The sequence below is a fragment of the Arachis duranensis genome, chromosome 6 (assembly GCF_000817695.3).
Source record: "Arachis duranensis cultivar V14167 chromosome 6, aradu.V14167.gnm2.J7QH, whole genome shotgun sequence".
In the NCBI taxonomy this organism is placed as follows: Eukaryota; Viridiplantae; Streptophyta; class Magnoliopsida; order Fabales; family Fabaceae; genus Arachis; species Arachis duranensis.
The window spans coordinates 52,022,198-52,041,351 of record NC_029777.3 but is presented as its reverse complement, the minus strand read 5'-3'; the positions used below and the strand labels follow the sequence as shown (position 1 = coordinate 52,041,351).

Below are 19,154 nucleotides of genomic sequence, written 5' to 3'. Positions count from 1 at the left end.
CGTTGAAAACGAACTTCGAAGGAGAGGGATTTACGGGGAGTTATTGGGATAGAACAGAATATTTGTTGGAGATTATCGAAAACCACAACGTTTAAGTAGCTGAATAAATTACTCACTAAATTTTTTTGTAAAAACGCCGCGTTTTTAACCCCTCATTTTTTTACTTTATATATTCTTTTGATTCACAAGCGTGTAACATAAGTATCCTTCTGTAATCACTATTCACCTTCCATCTTCCTTTAAAAAAAAACCCTTAAAGCAACCCCAACATAACACAGAATACACTGCTGAAGGCATCGACTCCAACAGCTTCGTCTCGGAGAATATGTCAATCAAGGTGAAACTCTATCCTAACTCTTATCCTGATAGTGGTCTTTAGTTTATCATCATCTGCATTTAGTGTCAATGTACTAAAAATGCAATCGTAGTAAAATCAAATTAAGATGGTTAGAGCATTTTTTAAATGATTGGGGGAATGATTTGGGTTTCTGATTTGATCGTCTGAAAAGGATTTTATGCATTTAGTTTTGATTAAGATTGTTCTGCTAAAGATTCAATAGATCACGACAGTAAACGATTACAACAAAATATAGTTGCACTGTGTGTGGAAAAATTGAACCACTTAGTTTCCAATTTCAAAAACATGCATGTGTGTTGATTTTAAATCAGAAGCGTCTACTGTATGGGTTTTTTTAAATGAACTCTGACCTTGTTCCTTTCTGAACTTGGCATCTGTGTGACACTTGCCATAGACGACGACTTCGAAGGACAAGGGTAAGAGAGTCCAAGAGATTGATAACGGTACGACACAAAGCTACAAGATGAGGTTTCTGAAGCCAATAATAAGGCCTTCAATGTTCAAACTGGTAACTAACATCCGTTTCCTTAACACCTCTTAATTTTAGAGTTTTTGCAATGCTATCGATGTTTTGACAGAACTTCACCAATTTGTAACAGTCATTACCTATAACTCCCGATGAGCTACCAAACCGTACCCCCTACCTGGACCTGGTTATGCCTGACGGAAGGAATAACCCCTGTCGGTGCTTCTGGACGCAGCTCCAAAGTGGCAAAATTGCATTGACTCGAGGGTGGGAGGAGTTCTATCAGATGTACAAAATCAATCTGGACTCCATGCTATATTTCACACACAAAGGAAACTCCACTTTCCAAGTCAGGATTTTTGATTTTGGTGGCATTGAGAACTCGTACCAACTCCGTGATCCTGAAGAACCACCATATATAAGGACTGGTAATTATGAAATTGCAAAGTGTATCAACATCCCTCCTTCACCCAGTGCTAGAGCGGTTGCCGCAAAGGTCAAAAGCAAGTGGCCTTTCTTTGTGATGGACCTAACTGCTCGCATGATGTCGTCGCGATTATTGGTAAGCGTTAAGTTGTTAAGACATTTTGGTTGGAATGTTGTTTTACTGAAGTAAGCATTAAAGTAGATAATATTAACTGAAATTTCTTGTGTTATAATCAGCCGAACGTCCCTCATCTCGGTCACTTCACTGGTCAGAGACACCCTCTCATCCTCACACATGGCCACATACAGGTCGAAGCTACATATACAAGGTACAGTGGAAAAAGGGATGGTAGCTTCGGCGTTATTTCTGGAGGATGGGAGAACTTTGCTTCATTGTGCAACTTCAAGCCAGGTGGCGTGGGTGTCTTCGAGGTGATATCAACGGAGCCAGTGACGATCATCCAGGTCCGATGCAGATAGGATGCATAAGGATGAGTGACTGAAGGCGCTTAGCCCCTGTGTTTGACCTCAGTGTCAAAATATATCATGATACGACTTTTCCATTAGGTTTAGAAAGTATTATATGTGTCTTGTTTGTTGAACAGTTATAATGACTTTTTTTTAGTGTTATGAAATTGAAAACAACTTTTGGTAGTAACTAAAACAGAATCGCATTCGCAAATGTTATATTTTTCTGCTCGTTTTTTTAATTGACTTTTCCATTTTAACTTGATTGGACAAAAATTAGTTTTCCAAGTACAAATGGCAGAGTTGCCTTAATTTTTTTTATTTTGAAGTATAGCCAGAATAAATGTTTGATGGCCTTTACAAAAAATTATAAAAAAAATCTGGCCCAATAGGTGAGGAAGAAAACAAAACCTCGTATTTTTGTATGTGAAACTCTCTTTATATGTTGGGTTTTAAATTTACAATGTAAAGGGGTTTTTTTTTTTTAAAAATTAGTTTAGTTTGACCTCAAAATGTTAAAAAAAAAAAAGTAAATCGAGAAACATGAAAACACCGGTAATGTTTGAATGAAGCCGTATGTCAACAGTTTTTTTTTTAACTTGGTTTAACGAAAAATGTTTTTCTTTTTGACACATGAACAGAATAGTAAAAACTTAATTCGGCCCAATCAATGAGTAAAATAGCCCAACCGTAGTTTATTTTAATCACTCAAGGGTGGGTAATTTATTGTTGTTGGGCTTGGATCTCAGTTGGGTCACTGGTCTAGCGTGGAGTGTCTGCCTTTTTTTTAATTATTTTGCAGGTCCAGCGCATAGATAAGAAGAGGTGGATCTGGAAGAGAAGAACGAGAACCACAAATTGTCGATCCTAATGAGATAAGACTTTATCCACATCCAATATCACTCTATCCAACACCAAGCGAGGGTTCTACAAATGGGCAGATTGTCTTCAACCCCATCAACGCTCGTTCGGTTGAGGTTTTCCCTAATTTCACAAATCGTCACAATTAGCGGTAGTATCATGGATGCCTTGTATCGTCTCACAGGATGGGTTGTTTCTCGCTAAATCAAAGTGGCTCTTTCGTCGATACGATGGTAAGTTCTTCTCGATTTATGGAATAATTTGTGAAGTCATTATATTAGGTTGTGTATTTGGAGATGATTTTGTTGGAACATGGTTGTTAATGTATATAATTGATTTGATGAATGACTTATTGAGTGTTTTATACCTGATGTGTCTGTCTGGGATTTCAGATTGTGTTCGGGAAGCAGTGTTCTTTCCAAGTGTTGCTGGGTGGACTTTTGTGATCCAAGATGCACGTTGGTCGATGAAATTGACAGCCATGGGGTTGCCGTCGCCGTTCGGATGCTGGAAACTGCAGTCACATGTGAAGCCACTCAATAACCGAACCCAAAGCAGCCAACAAATTTGACTATGAAGGTAAGACAATGGCGTGATGGTTGTAATGTGAATAAAATTTTAAGGGTTACTTGGTTAGGCTCTTTTAAGACAATATTGTCGGAGACAATATTGTCGGAGATACCAGCGGGTGACGGGAAAAAGTTTTGACTGAGAAAAAAATATAGATGCTCGTGTCTGTTTGAATGAAAGTTGGTATGGAGTTGTTGGTTTCTTAGCGCTAAGGCATGGGTATTTTGTTGTTTTTTTGTACATTGGTAGATCCATGATGAATTCCTTATGACACTACTGAGTGAATAGATGATTGAATTTTCGAGGTTGATCGGTTTCCATCACGAGCACCGAATGTGGGAAATGATTTCCGTATCACTTCCTGCTGGTCGTTATGAAAACATTTCAAACTTGACTAGTCAAACTTTGCATCACTCAAAGTGGATCACAATTAATTCGTATAAGGATTTAGCATGTACTTGAAAACCACAAAATATCCATGTTTTAGTCCTAAGAACTCAGGAAGTGCATACCAACCTTCATTTAACCAAACACTATCATCTACATTCCTCCGTCTGACTTTCATTCCGTCACCAGTTGGTAGCTCCGACAAAATTGGAGTTGATACTCATTCCCACTTAGCCGAACAAGGAACGTCTTCTGTAGTCGGCTTGACACACTAAATTAAAGTTCGACAACATGTCATCGGCTACAGACCTCGATAATACTGCCTTGGGTTTTGTCTTGAGTAATTCATAATTTTCATATGTAGCGGAACTCCGTCTATGTTTCACGAACAGTTGTACTTACGACCGCGGTACCTTTTCCACATACTTATGCACGGAAGAAAAAAGCAAAATATTAACTAACCATATCTCATCTCAATGCACGACGAGGAAGATGACGTTGCTTCTCCCCCAAGAGTTCAGGAAGATGGTGAAAATGAGAAGTACCATTCCCAAACCAACTTAGGCACTTGTGCTGCGGCACCGATTCATTTTCCCACGGAAGAAATTTGTCTACAGGTAAAAAAAAGATGCTTCTTGTTGTAATTTAGAGTACAAGTGTCTCGGATGGTGTTTGGGCACATGCAGTAGAGCTATTAAAATAATCTGATTAATGTATGGTTGGTCCATGTGATGTATTTCTTTGAATTTATATACTTATATTTAACATAGGCTATTGTTGTGTATGTAGGTGGAACACTGGGAAAGGAAATTGATGAAGAACCTAGAACCCAAAGGCTAAAGGGTAACTAGCAGTTTCGTGGATCCTTTTTTTATTCTTCTTGTTGAATTAATTGTGTTTTTTTATTCATCTTATGTGTATAGTTGTCGTGATGAGTTATCTTAATATCAGGTCCTAATACTAAACAATGTTACGGATGCTGGATGACTACATTCTGGAAATATTCAAGCTCTCAATGCCAGGAAGGAAAACCCTGCCTGTCAAAATAAAATCTTGCCGTAATCAAGTAGCTGAGAAAATAGAAAGATTCGTTATTGTACAACTTAAAGGAAATGTCCGCAGTGTTTCAAACATTTATTGTTTCTAGTGTTAAATTCAGTCAGTATGTAAGACTCTAACAACCTCAAAATGTTATTGAACCTAACAATCGAAACTATGATATGAGCGAATAAAAATGTGTTTCTGTTTACGAATTATCTGCTTCATATATCTATATATATTTCAAACTGCTTTCATACGCAGTGTGCCATTTTCCCTTAAATAAAATTTTCAATGAATACAGGAAATCCATAATAACAAAGTAGATTCACAAACTCAACGTTACAAAAGAGATTCGTAACCATCTAAGAACAATTAAACCTTGGAGACTACAACCCATTCAATCAAATAATTTGGTTGGTAAATCAAATGCAATAAGAAAGGAAAAAAATTCAACTAACACAGCTCTGTTTTTTCAACTGTATTGCATAACCACAATGGTAGGAAATCCTTACTCCAAATGCAACCACAATAAACTTCAACTAAAATACAGCAATGTAAGCAAAACACATGCATATTCATTATTGTCATCATAATGGACTAAGTAGGGAAAAAAATCAATTTACACAACTCTAATTGATCAACTGAATTGCATAATCACAATGGTTGCAAATCGTTACCCAAAAGTCAACCGCAATTTACTGCAACAAGAACACAGCACTGTTCATACTTAACGTAAATAACTACAACTATAAAACTCCTCAATACCAAGCAGTGAGTAATACATTGCGGTCAGTAAATCAGGATAGATCATGCTTTTAGAACCAATTATACTTGCATTGCACTAAATTCAGAAGACTAATTCCTTGAAATGGTCAAAGTGTCCTGTGCATCGACGCGAACAATGCCATGTACGATCCTTGTTTGTTGCCACAAGGCAGTGACGATGTTAACGGATCTCGGACATCGATCTGCACATGTCGTGTGTCACATTTATCATCAACGACATCATTAACGCATATAGTTCGTGAATGAATGTATCTTGTCCTGCTGTGACTCCTTCACCTGCTGATAACATCATAATCCCCAATCAGAAACTATAATCATGCATAAAACCATAATGGTCATTCATCACAAAGTGGTTAAGAGGAGTTTTACGCATCACACCTGTGTTAACGAGTAGAGATTTTTATTGAAAACACCATTCGTGGACGCGATGTCAATGGATTCGCTGCTTTCATGGAGGCTCCGCTGTTTTATAAATTTTTTTTTTTTTTAGACAAGAAGTCCGAGAACATCATTAATTTACCCAGTTCATGACACGGAAATTAGATGTTTATATTCAAAAAAATTACCTCAACAAAAGTGTTGTCTTTACCCTTCCGGTTCCTCATACCCGTCGCCGTAAACTTCCTTGTTCCACCCTTTTTAAAAGGCTGCCCAAACAGAGGAACATTCACATAGTTTAATGGTTTTTAAAGGGACACACACCGAACAAGATTTTCACAGCAGGAGCCTATTTCGAATAAATAGATCGTACCTTGGTATTAGGTCTTGAGTGATGTTCGGACTTAATTGAGAACGACCTTGAAGAATTAGCAAACCTTTCTGGACTAAAACCTGAGTCCTTGGCTGATGCATTGCCGTATGATCGATCGCGAGGGTTACCTTCCACACTATGCTGCATCAGATCTGGACAGCGCTTGTAGTAATGACCGTACTTGTGGCAATTAGAGCATGCTCTCTTCTTCCTCCAAGAAGACCTCTTGGAAGGGGCTCCTTTGCTTTTGACAACGAATGGATCGTTGCTGCCTTCCACGTTAACATTAGGAGTTGACTTGCCTTGTTTGCGTGACTGCAGGCGGATAACTAAATTGACAAGTTCAGACTGGACTTCATCAAAGTCTGCAAGATCCTTGCAAGCAATATCACACAGCTTGTTGCAATTCGATGCCAACGCTCCAACTTGAAACTTTAAGACCCTTTCGATGTCATCATTCACAGGCATATCTGTGCTAATAAATTCGTTCTTTGCATTCTTTGTCCACCTTTTGTATATCAACGAATCTGGAAACTCAAGTATGTTTTCGAACTTCATGGCACAGAAGATATGACTACAGGGAATACCACGTGATTCAAACAGCTTGCACGAGCACGAGAACAGATTCTTACCTCTATCGACTTCCACCCGGCGATCTTTGGCCGGGTCTCCCAAAGCAGTCACACTGAACTCTACCTTGTCCAAGGTTGTGCTTAGTACCGTTATATTCAAAGCCCCTGCCCTCTGAATCTCATTACGAATTTCCTTGAAAACGTTTCGCATGAAATAACATGATGCAGATCTTTCATATACCTCCAATGAGGTAATCATCACAGGCTCTGAGCATTGAGACTTAAAGTCAGCTATTAATTCTTTGTTTCTATACTCCTTTAAAGCCCTATCCAGGTTATGCATGAAGTCAATGAGGGTGTTCTTGCGATTAACATAAAATCTGATGAGAGAATTTATACCTTCACACTGTGATGTCGTCCTTATGTAACCGAAAAACTTATCCCGGAGGAAACAATGGGACCACATCTCACGAGTTTCGTACATCTTCTCCATCCAGGTACTGCCAACAAGGTTGTGCTTATCCAAAATGGCTGCCCATCTCCGATCAAAGTCTCTCTGGTCGTTGTTGTCGTATATAAGACCCTTAAAATCACGCAGGAAATTAGGATTCTTTATATTTTCACATGCATTTCTCTGCAGATGCCAGCCGCATAACCGATGGGTCGCATCAGGCAGAACATTCTTGATTGCATCTCGCATGGCAAGGTCTCCGTCAGTTATTACTGCTTTTGGACTTTTCCCACCCATCGCTTCAACAAAGGTTTCCAACAACCACTTATACGTCTCTGTGGTTTCGTCCGATAGTAGGCCGGAGCCGAAGATAACAGTCTGCCCGTGATGATTGCATCCAGAGAAAATGACCAAAGGCTTGTTGTATTTATTCTTCTTGTAGGTTGAATCAAAGGCAACAATATCTCCAAAGCAGTGATAGTCGATAATTGACTGCCCATCTGCCCAAAAAATATGCTCCAGCCTTTCGTCACTAGTGAACGTATACTTTCCAAAGAACAGTGGATCGTTGTTTGACTTGCCAATCAAATAGTTTATTGCCGCATTGGCATCCTCGTTTTTAACTTTTGCCCGACGATAGCGATCGATGTGGTTGTACAAATCTTTCCGTGTGAAGCCAGCATGACGATATCCACCCTTCTGGAATGCAATATACCCCATAATATGGCAGCTCTTGACACCAAAATTATGAAGATTTTCCACTTGGACTCTATCAGTCACAGTGAGACGACGATTGGCCGGTATCAGATGCGCAAATTGGGGTGGCGTCAGATCGTGGTTGTGAGATTCCACAAAACATGATACCTTCCATCTACCGCAGCCGTAGTCAAGCTTTATCCTAAGCCGAGCTGGACACTTGGTTCGCGTTAGTGACCTTGCCTCCCTTGATCTATCATCCATATCAAGATACCTCATATTTCTCCAGCCCTCTTTGTTGCAAACAAGTTGCCTGCTAATGATTCTACCTTGATTATCCCTAACCACGCCGTGCTTCCTCATTACAAATCTATGCCAACAAGAATAAGCGTTATAAAATTGGCAAGCCTCATCCTCCGTCCTAAACTCCAGGTTCCAAATATCCTCTACCATTAAATCCGCTATTCTTTTTACACCACAAACTTCTTCACTCTTGCTAGTGGAATCCAGAGAATCCACATCGTCGTCATCAGCATCATCTTCTGCATTCGGTTGATAATCGAAATCAACACCCAAATCATTATCAGAATCATTATTAACATCATCCTCCTTTATAGACATAATTTAACCCCTGCCATAATTTTACCAAAAAATGTCAATTAACAGAGCCAATGGCAGCAACGAAGGAAAACTAAACTAAGCTGCATGTAAAATTAAATGAACCAAATCCAATTAAACTAACCCAATTGTTTTGGACCCCAGTATTAGGTTTTAATTTCAATTCCCCAAACCTAGCCACAGCTTAGAACTGGACAATGTTGCTTTATTTGCAAAATCCAGAATAGCAATCCAACACCGTAAACAGAGAACCGTTGAAAAGGCATAGACTATCATCAAAATTAAACTAATCTGGATTAACAAAAAAACTTAATCGGACATACCTTGATGAGAACCAGAGGTTGAGCTTCAACAGATAAAAATTGCACTGTCGGAGTCGGAGGGAGGTGACCTTTACCTAATCCGACGCACCTAATTCGAAGGCAGCCGAAAAATGAATGTTGTTAAACCAGCTTCCAGCAGCCATAACTTCGGATCTAGCAGAAGTTCTGCTACAAAATTCTCCTCAGTTTAGCGTTCGTCATCTCCTCAGTTGACGTCGATGCCTAGCCGACGGAACCAGAGTACCAGTTCCGGCTCCTGTTACTCGAAGGAGATCAATATTGCTAAATGGACGCTGGGTGGATTCCTCTCTGGTGTAACACTCAACGAAAGCGAAAAAACCAAACAGGGGTGGATAGTGGGTACTAGTATAAAAAATTTCACTGTTGGAGGCTGTGTTTTTCAAGTTCTGAGAGATGCATGTTGAATTTCAGGAAGAGATGGAGGGTACTTTTTAAAATGAAAAATAAGTGATATAGTAGAAATTATAATTTCAAATGTTCCCCAATACACTATACAATATGTATATACTCTAATTAATGTAGTATTTATTATGGTATATGTTCATTAAAAGCTTTTGCTATAACCAATGAATGCATTAATGCAAGGTTGAAAATTTTTTTGATCAATGGCTGAGATGAAGACACATATGCAAGGGTAAATTACCCACAAAATTGCCATGGGTTTGGAAGAAAACACCTTATCTTAATTACATTTTAAGATTTTTAAAAATTAACCTCACTGACTCAACGGTTTAAAATCGCGACACGCAGCACTTAATGCGCCATGTGTCGCAACACATGCCTCCTTCCCCTTGATTAAGTGAAACTTAGTCACTAATCAAGCTAAATAAAAGTACACAATTCTCTCTCTTTACTCATGGAACAGCTAAGGCATGCATGGAGAGAAAAGGGAGGATTTTGGTTGATTTCTGACTTTTCGAGGTTGATTTCTTGATAAATGTAACCCCCACAAAAATTCAAATCTAATAGAAGTGACCATATCTCCCTACTTTATGTGGTGACGTGCATTTTGTTTGGTAGAATCACGAAGTGGAGCTGCCCTTACCAGGAACCAGTTCGGCCGAACCAAAGGAGGGGAAGAACCACCAAGTTTTTGACATTTTCGCTTCGTTTGATTGATCAGAAACCTCCTCCAGTATCCTGTGTTTGTTTTATACTTCACAAAGGTAGGGTTTGACTCTTTAATCGGTTAACATTATGAATTAATTGATATATATGATTGGATTATTGTCTGTTGATGTTTGTTGTTCAAATATGTGATTGTTGGCTGTTGAAATTTTAGCTGAATTGCCGCTAAAATTGTTGTTGTGATTCGGCCATGTTAAGAAATTGGAAACTGAGATGTTATTGTTGAATAATTGGCTAAAATCTGAGTTATATAATAGTATGTAACAGAGTTTTGTCGGTCGGGTGTTGATTTGGGATTAAACATGACTAAAACGAATATTTTGAACGGAGATTTTGAGTAAAAAGAAGTAGAGGATTGGCTTTGAGAAAGATTTAATGGATAAAAAATATTTATTTATAAATATATGAATTTATTGAAATCAAATTGAGTTTGGTTTTTGAAGAAAAAAATAATTGGTTTGAAATAAAGAGTTTAAAGTGGAAGACGGCTTTGGAAAAAATACGACTCTAATCAAATGAAACAGATTTTATTTTGAAAATGGAAGAACCGCTTCAAAAGCATGGCAAAAAGGGTCAATGACCATGCTTTTGTGAGGGTGGCAATTGATTAGAGATACAACCACGCTTTTTTCTGCCACGCTTCAAAAGCGTGGCCATAGAGAGAAACAGGGACGTTTTGAAAACATGGCAACAAGGTTTCATTACAATTCCGTTTATAAAGTGTGGCCATATCCTGGTACTCTTTTGGAACCCCTTAAAAGCGTGGCCAAAATATCTAAAAAAAACTAATAACCCCAAACCCAATAACCCCTGAATCATACTAACCCTAAAACTTGACCAAAAGTTTCGAGACACTCTCACTCTCCGTCACTCACAACCCCTAACCCTAATAACCCTTGAAGAACAAAGAATATCTTCGGCACTCACAATGTTTCCGTGGGTACTCCCACCGTCGCTGGTCCCACCATAATAACTGAATTCCAAACATAATTCACATAACCGGGCCTTACAATCTTAATCTTATTCTTCTCCTCATTTCCATGGCGAATGCCGCCTCCTCTCCCATTGTAACCCTAGAACCCAAACCCAGCACACTGAATCACAACCCGATCCAGCTCTACCTTCCACATCCCTATCTCAATCTCCAGCTTTCGCAAACCATAATCCCAATCCGACTCTGCTTTCCACACCACCCCACCACCCCTGCTGCCGTTGCAGCAGCGCCATCCCACCTTCTCCTACGTGATGCCTCAGGTCTTCGCTAGACCTCCCTTCGTGCCTCCCGCCTTCCCTTCCTTCCGGCCGATGCCACCTCAGGCAACGCACTTCTCCTAGTTGCCAAATCCATCTGGAGGCACTGCTGTGCCGAGCCTTGCCTACTAGAATCCGTCGATTCCACCTCCTGGTGTTAGCTCTATGGCTGCAATGGCTCCCGGCATCGCCTCTACTGCAGGTGGTGTTGCAATTCCGGTGTCTGTGCCACACATGCATCCAATGACGTCATATATGTTCCTCCCAGCTAGCCTGCTATCCCAACCTTGAGACCGCCCTACGCAATGCCAAACGATTATGCCGCCATCCCAGGTGCTCGTTAAACGGCTGTACCTCTTGCCTGTGGGTTTTGTCGCTTCCATAGTTCAACTATTCTTTATTGTTAATTGCTCAATTATTATTATTTTTGTTGTTGATATTTTGTGATTATGCGTTTTTGTGCATTTAGTGCTTGTTCCGAATCGATTATGTCAATCGTTGAGAGAGAAGGAGAGAAGGTTTGAGATCTTTAAGGATAACATGTGGTTCATTCACGAACATAACAGCACTGGGAACAAACGCTGCTTGGCTTGAACAAGTTTGCCGATTTCACTAATGAAGAGTACAGAGCCAGGTATCTTGGCACCGAACCCCGTAGCTCCTCCCAGCAACAACGATTACTCTCTGGTAACAGGAAAAGTGACCGTTACGCATTTTGTGCCGGCGACGAGTTGCCTGTTTGATGAATGGACTTTTGTGTGGTCTAGAATTTTACAATAAACTCTCGTTGCAAGTATAGTTTCTAAACCAACACTGATCCCTTCATACAAAAATTTGGTTGTCACAAGTAACAAACCACTAAAATTAATAACCGAAGTATTCAAACCTCGGGTCGTCTCTCAAAGGAATTGCAGGGAAGTGTTCTTATAATTGGTTATGTAAAGGTATATTTTGGGGTTTTTGAAATAAGAAACAAGAAAAAGTAAATGGTAATGAAAATCAAATGATAAAGAGGTATTGGCAAGGTTTGGAGGTCAAGGATCTCTATCCTTATCACTAACCACAACATGAGAATTGGCAAGGATCAATCCCATTAAATCATCCTCTAACTAGTAAAGAAAAGTTAAATGAGCTATATCAATCCAAGTCCATAAGTCCTAACTCTCCACCAATTCAATTAGTGAGAACTAGAGTCAATGGCTACCAATCATCAATTACTTGGACATTAGTAACTCAAGAGTTCTTAAGTTACCATCCCAAGCCAAGAGCATAAAATCCTACTCTAACATCCTTCCAAGCATTTTATCAAATACTTGGTAGGCACAAAATAAAAGCATAGAAAACTAACAAGGAAAATAAATCTAAACAACCAATTGCAAGCATCAATAACTAACAATTAAAGAGAATAACCATAACCATGGAAAACATCAGTTGCATTAGTATGGAAATTGAATTTGATATCAAAAGTTCATAAACAAAATGGAAAAATAAATAAATCAACAAGAGAAGATAAACTAAGATGATAGAGTGATAGAATGTAGAATAGAAACTAAAATAAAGCAAGATAGAAATCTGAATTGGAGAAGAACTAAACCTAAAAACCTAAAACCTAGGGAGAGGAGAGAGGCTCTCTCTCTAGAAACTATATCTAAAACCTAAAATTATGTGAATGAGAAGTGTCTGCTTGATTCCTCCACTCTGCCGCCTCTAATCTGTGTTTTTTGGGCCGAAAATTGGGTCAAAAACAGCCCAAAAATCGCCCCCAGCGATTTCTGATACGCTGAACTTTCACTCCATCCACGTGTACACGTGCCTTGCGCGTGTGTATCCCTAAACGCCAAGTCAACTATGAAAAATTAAATATCATTGTAAAGTCCCAGATGTTAGCTTTCCAACGTAACTGGAATCGCTTCATTTGGACCTTTGTAGCCCAAGTTATGGTCAATTAACTACGAAGAGGTCAGGGCTGATAGCTTTGTGATTCCTTCAATTTCTTGTATTCCTTCCGCTTTTGCATGCTTCCTTTCCATCCTCTAAGCCATTCCTGCCCTATAAAACCTGAAAATACTTAACACACATATCACGGCATCGAATGATAATAAAAGAGGATTAAAAATAGTAAATTAACGGCCAAAGAAGCATGTTTTCAATCATAGCACAAAATCAGGAAGGAAAGTGTAAAACATGCAAATTCTGTGAATAAATGTGAGAATAGTGGATAAAATCCACTCAATTAAGCACAAGATGTACCACGAATTAGTGGTGCATCAAATCTCCCCCCACTTAAACATTAGCATGTCCTCATGCTAAGCTCAAGAGAAGCTATAAGAGTGAAAAGAAATGGTAGAAAGTATGAGATGCAACCTATCTGTATGAATGCAGCTAAATACAAAATATTTCTACCAACTTGGTGAAAAGTAAATAAACCTTTCAAGAACAAATATGAACTAGATTTCACTAATTCAAATCATAAAAATGAAGTACAAATAGACTTGCAAGAAAAAGATAGCTCAAGAAAGCCGGGAACAAAGAATCGAGCATCGAACCCTCACTGGAAGTGTATACACTCTAATCGCTCAGGTGTTTGAGGTTCAATTCTCTCAATTCTCTACTAATCTTGCTTTCTAAGACTTGCTCTTCTTCTACCAATCAACAAAGATTTAATGCACAAAATACACATATCAATAGGTCTTTTAAGGGTTGTAATGGGGTTAGGGTCAAGGTAGGATTGTATTTGGTTAAGTGGACTAAAATCTGAATCCTTGATTAACCAAAACTTCCCACCTAACTTGAGACAATCCATGTAATCAGAGTATAAAATCTAACTACCCATTAACTATGTTTTCCACATATTTATGCATCCGACTTTGAGTACAGTACATATGCATTGCTACCATCATTTACTTTGAGGCATTTTTGTACCATTTTATTATTGCTCCTTTTCTTTTCTTTTTCTCATCAATTTTTTTTGTTTTTCTCAATGCATATGATTAAGGTATTTCATGCATAAACATCTCCTCAACATTCTTTTTCACATTTTCACAAGAATATACAACACCCAATTCTTAAACCAAATGTTTTCAATCTTAATTTTCCCACACTTAATTTGTGAGCACTCTCACTAGTCTAAGCTAACCAAGGATTCAAATTAGGGACATTATTGTTTTTTGCTTAGAGTTACTGATGTGCTAAAAATAAAGAACAAATGAGGTAAAATAATAGGCTCAAATTGGTTTGCAAAGGATAGTGAAAGGGTAAGGCCATATGGGTACGTGAGCTATAGTGAAATAAGGCATCAATCATATAAGTGTATGCATACATCAAATAATGGAAATATAGAATTAAGCAAGACAAAGATCACAATTATAGAGAGAACAACACACACCAAAAATAAAATATTGGTTGATAAGATGCAACCAATCAATTAGGCTCAAAATCTCACAAGGCTGTGTGTTCGAGCTCTAAACCATGTTCCAAAATACATTTCTTCAAACAAGTTCAATAAAAAGTTTAATTCAAATTAGTAAAATGCTATAAAAAAGTTTCTTGAAAAATAAAATATTACTTCAACCAAGTAGTTGGTAAAATATGCACAAAATCAGACAAACATGCAATTAATCATGCAAATGCAACAATGAACTAACATAGGAAATTAAACATTGGTGTTGAGAAGGAACTAACTAACCCACGGAAGTCGGTATCGACCTCTCCACACTTAAAGGTTGCATCGTCCTCGGTGCATGCAAAGATGTGCAAGTGGATAGGGGTTGTGAGTGACAACTACTGCTCTTTCTTTAATGGAATGTGCAAATGGACTTGTTGTTCACCCCATTTAAAAGCTTTTCCTTTTTTTTCTTTCTTGATGGCCATCCTGAAAGAAGAAAGGAAGGAGGAAGAGTAACCCACAAACAAGGATAGGAAAATAAATAGAATATGGGTGAGTTGATGCCAAATAATAAGGATCTCAACTACATGGTAGCTACAACATGCAAGTGAGAAAACAGTAGAAGCAAATGACATATGAATAGTGCAAAAATTCCAAAAATAGGGAAGAGAGTGTGGGTAATGAAAGACAATATAAGTGCATATCAATGCAAATGGAATACAAGTATCATAAAAATTAGCAGTGACATATAATTAATAACACCCAACAGTTTAAAACAAGTCACGAAGCACCAAAATAATTCAAGAAAAGATGCAACAGTTGAATAAGAACATTTAACACCAGTGATAAAATAGAAAATTAGAAAAGAAGGTAAAAATATAAATAAAATTAAAATGCAATGAAAGAAAGTATGCAGAGGTAGTATGTAAAAGAGAATGAAAGAGAATAAGGATGAGAAGGGGGAAGAAGAAATCTGGGCGGCGGACTACTTTAAGTGAGGTGGCGCAGCAACGCACACGCGTACAACCCGCGGACGCGCGGGTCGCGCAAGAAGAAGGTACGCATCCGCGCACACACAACTCTTTGGTCATTCTGGGCTGGGGGCCAAAAATGCAAACAACGCGTGCACGTCATGTACGTGCACGTGTGGATGGTCATGGGTAGAAAAAGGACACGCACGTGTCGGGGACACGTACACGTGGGTGAATTTGTGCCTATAGAACATTACCAGCCCCAGACCAGCCCAACTCTTTGGCCAAACATGGTTTGACGCCAATTTCGTCATCCATGCAAACGCGCCATAGACGCGTATGCGTGGGTCGCCAAAGGTGGAAACGACGCACACGCGTACGGTATGCGTACACGTGGGCTGGATTGTGCCTAAATCACATTTCTTGCCCAGCTCCCGTGCCACTCTCTGTTTAATCCACCATATTTCACATACACGAAGGGCACGGACGCGTACTAGGCGCTTGCGCGCCAATCCCCTTTCTTCTCTTTTTTTTATGCAGTATGCAGGTGCTGATGCAGAATGTATGAATGAATGGATAAAAATAAAACAAAATAAAACTTAGAATAAAAATGAACGATTATACCATGGTGGGTTGTCTCCACCTAGCACTTTTAGTTATTGTCCTTAAGTTGGACATTTGGTGAGCTCCTTGTCATGGTGGCTTGTGCTTGAACTCATCCAGGAATCTCCACCAATGTTTGTAATTCCAATGGCCTCCGGGATCCCAAACTACGCGCAAAGAGCCTTCAAGAAAGTCTCTCTCTTACTCTTAAAGCCACAAAGAGCTCTAAGTTGACCATCCGTCTCAAGCAAACCATATTCAAGTGGGAAAGTAAAGGTTAAGGATAAGGATTTTACCCACTTGAATGTTGTATTGGATGGTAATGGCTTTGGGAGAGGTGTTTCCTTGTGTCTTACAAGTTCCACTCCCTTGTGCTCTTCTTTGAATTCTTCCACCTCTTTGCAAGGTTCTTCAACTTTAATCGCTTCCTCTTGGTAGCTTTCTTCCAATTCAATCTCTTCTTCATTACCTACCAAGGGCATGGGAAGCTGTGCTTCTTCTTCTTTAATCTCCATCTCTTGATCAACCTCTGCAAAGTCTTCAACCATGATATGCCTTGGAGGTTGTACACCCTCCTCAACATCAACATCAAACACCTTGGAAGGAGGCTCTATGACTGAACTTTCCCATGGAGGTTCCGCATCTCCTAGGTCTTCAACCATTTCTTCTTCTTCGATAATTATAGCTTCCTTCACTTGTTCCAATACAAAGTCACGTTCCTCATTGTCCACTGGAGTTTCAAGTGTCTTCTTCATGCTATGCTCTTCATTAGATTCTCCACATGTAGCCACGGGAGTACTTTGAGGGTCAAAGCGCAGAGAGGCTAAATTGCCTACTATTCGCTCCAATTGATGAAGGGTTGCATGGAATTGATCCAGTGTTTCCTTGAGATGATCCCTTGACTCTTGTTCCTCTTGGACAATATAATTAGGATCATATGGCTCGTGGATTGGTGGATATGGGGAAGGTGTATATGAAGATGGTGGTTCTTGGGAGTAATTGGGTTAGAATTGGGTGGTTCCATATATGGTTCATATGGCTCATAGGGTGGTTGGTATGGTGGATAAGGGTTAGAATCATATGAGGGTGTTTGGTAGTACGGAGCTTGTGAGAATGGTGGTTCAAAATTATGTTGAGGAGGGGGTTCATAGGCATGTAGCGGTGGTTGTTGACACGTGCAAGAAGGACTACCACATCCATTAGATTGGTATGCATTAGGATTAGAGTTATACGTATATGAGACCGGAGGAGGTTGTTGCCAAGAGGGTTGATCAAATCCTTGTGGCTCCTCCCATCTCTGATTGTCCCATCCTTGATGCATATTCTCATTGTAGCCTCCAATCCCTACAACAAAATTTGAACCAAACTCATAGCCAAAGTGATGAGTGTTCATAGTAGCAAGTAAAAACAAAGACTAATAAAAATAAGCAACTAATTCCTAAACTAACAAAAACTAGCAAACAAACAAAAAGTGAATATTTACAATAACCAATAATAAGGCACACGTTTGCAACTCCCCGGCAATTGCGCCATTTTGATGAATGGACTTTTGTGTGGTCTAGAATTTTACAATAAACTCTCGTTGCAAGTATAGTTTCTAAACCAACAATAATCCCTTCATACAAAAATTTGGTTGTCACAAGTAACAAACTCCTAAAATTAATAACCGAAGTATTCAAACCTCAGGTCGTCTCTCAAAGGAATTGCAGGGAAGTGTTCTTATAATTGGTTATGTAAAGTTATATTTTGGGGTTTTTGAAATAAGAAACAAGAAAAAGTAAATGGTAATGAAAATCAAATGATAAAGAGATTTTGGCAAGGTTTGGTGGTCAAGGATCTCTATCCTTATCACTAACTACAACATGAGAATTGGCAAGGATCAATCTCATCAAATCATCCTCTAACTAGTAAAGAAAAGTTAAATGAGCTATATCAATCCAAGTCCATAAGTCCTGACTCTCTACCAATTCAATTAGTGAGAACTAGAGTCAATGGCTACCAATCTTTAATTACTTAGACATTAGTAACTCAAGAGTTCCTAAGTTACCATCCCAAGCCAAGAGCATAAAATCCTACTCTAACATCCTTCCAAACATTTTATCAAACACTCGGTAGGTACAAAATAAAAGCATAGAAAACTAACAAGGAAAAGAAATCTAAACAACCAATTGCAAGTATCAATAACTAACAATTAAAGAGAATAACCATAACCATAGAAAACATCAATTGCAATAGTATGGAAATTGATTCTGACATCAAAAGTTCACAAACTAAATGAAAAAATAAATAAATCAACAAGAGAAGATAAACTAAGATTCTAGAGTGATAGAATGTAGAATAGAAACTAAAATAAAGCAAGATAGAAATCTGAATTGGAGAAGAACTAAACCTAAAAACCTAAAACCTAGAGAGAGGAGAGAGCCTCTCTCTCTAAAAACTACATCTAAAACCTAAAATTGTGTGAATGAGAAGTGTCTGCTTGATTCCTCCACTCTACAGCCTCTAATCTGTATTTTCTAGGACGAAAACTGGGTCAAAAACAGCCCAGAAATCGCCCCCAGCGATTTTTGATACGCTGAACTTTCGCACCATCCACGCGTACGTGTGCTTTGCGCATGCGTGTCACTAAATTCCAGGTCAACTATGATAAATTATATATCGTTGCGAAGCCCCAGATGTTAGCTTTCCAATGCAACTGAAACCGCCTCATTTGGATCTCTGTAGCCCAAGTTATAGTCAATTAAGTATGAAGAGGTCAGGACTGACAGTTTTGCGATTCCTTCAATTTCTTGTATTCCTTCCACTTTGCATGCTTTCTTTCCATCCTCTAAGTCATTTCTGCCCTATAAAACCTAAAAATACTTAACACACATATCACGACATCGAATGGTAATAAGAGAGGATTAAAAATAGTGAAGCAAAGGCCAAAGAAGCATGTTTTCAATGATAGCACAAAATCAGGAAGAAAATTGTAAAACATGCGGATTCTATGAATAAATGTGAGAATAGTAGATAAAATCC

General features: G+C 38.8%; 1 protein-coding gene across 1 annotated transcript; it reads right to left on the bottom strand.

The window, feature by feature from the left end:
• Positions 1–5,585: 5,585 nt before the first annotated feature.
• Positions 5,586–8,454, bottom strand: LOC107493824 (protein FAR1-RELATED SEQUENCE 5-like). Its single transcript, XM_016114861.1, has 3 exons — positions 6,115–8,454; positions 5,930–6,010; positions 5,586–5,639 (listed from the first exon to the last, which is right to left on the bottom strand). The coding sequence occupies exons 1-3, from the start codon at positions 8,452–8,454 to the stop codon at positions 5,586–5,588; spliced, it is 2,475 nt and encodes an 824-aa protein (XP_015970347.1).
• Between the last annotated feature and the right edge of the window lie 10,700 nt (positions 8,455–19,154).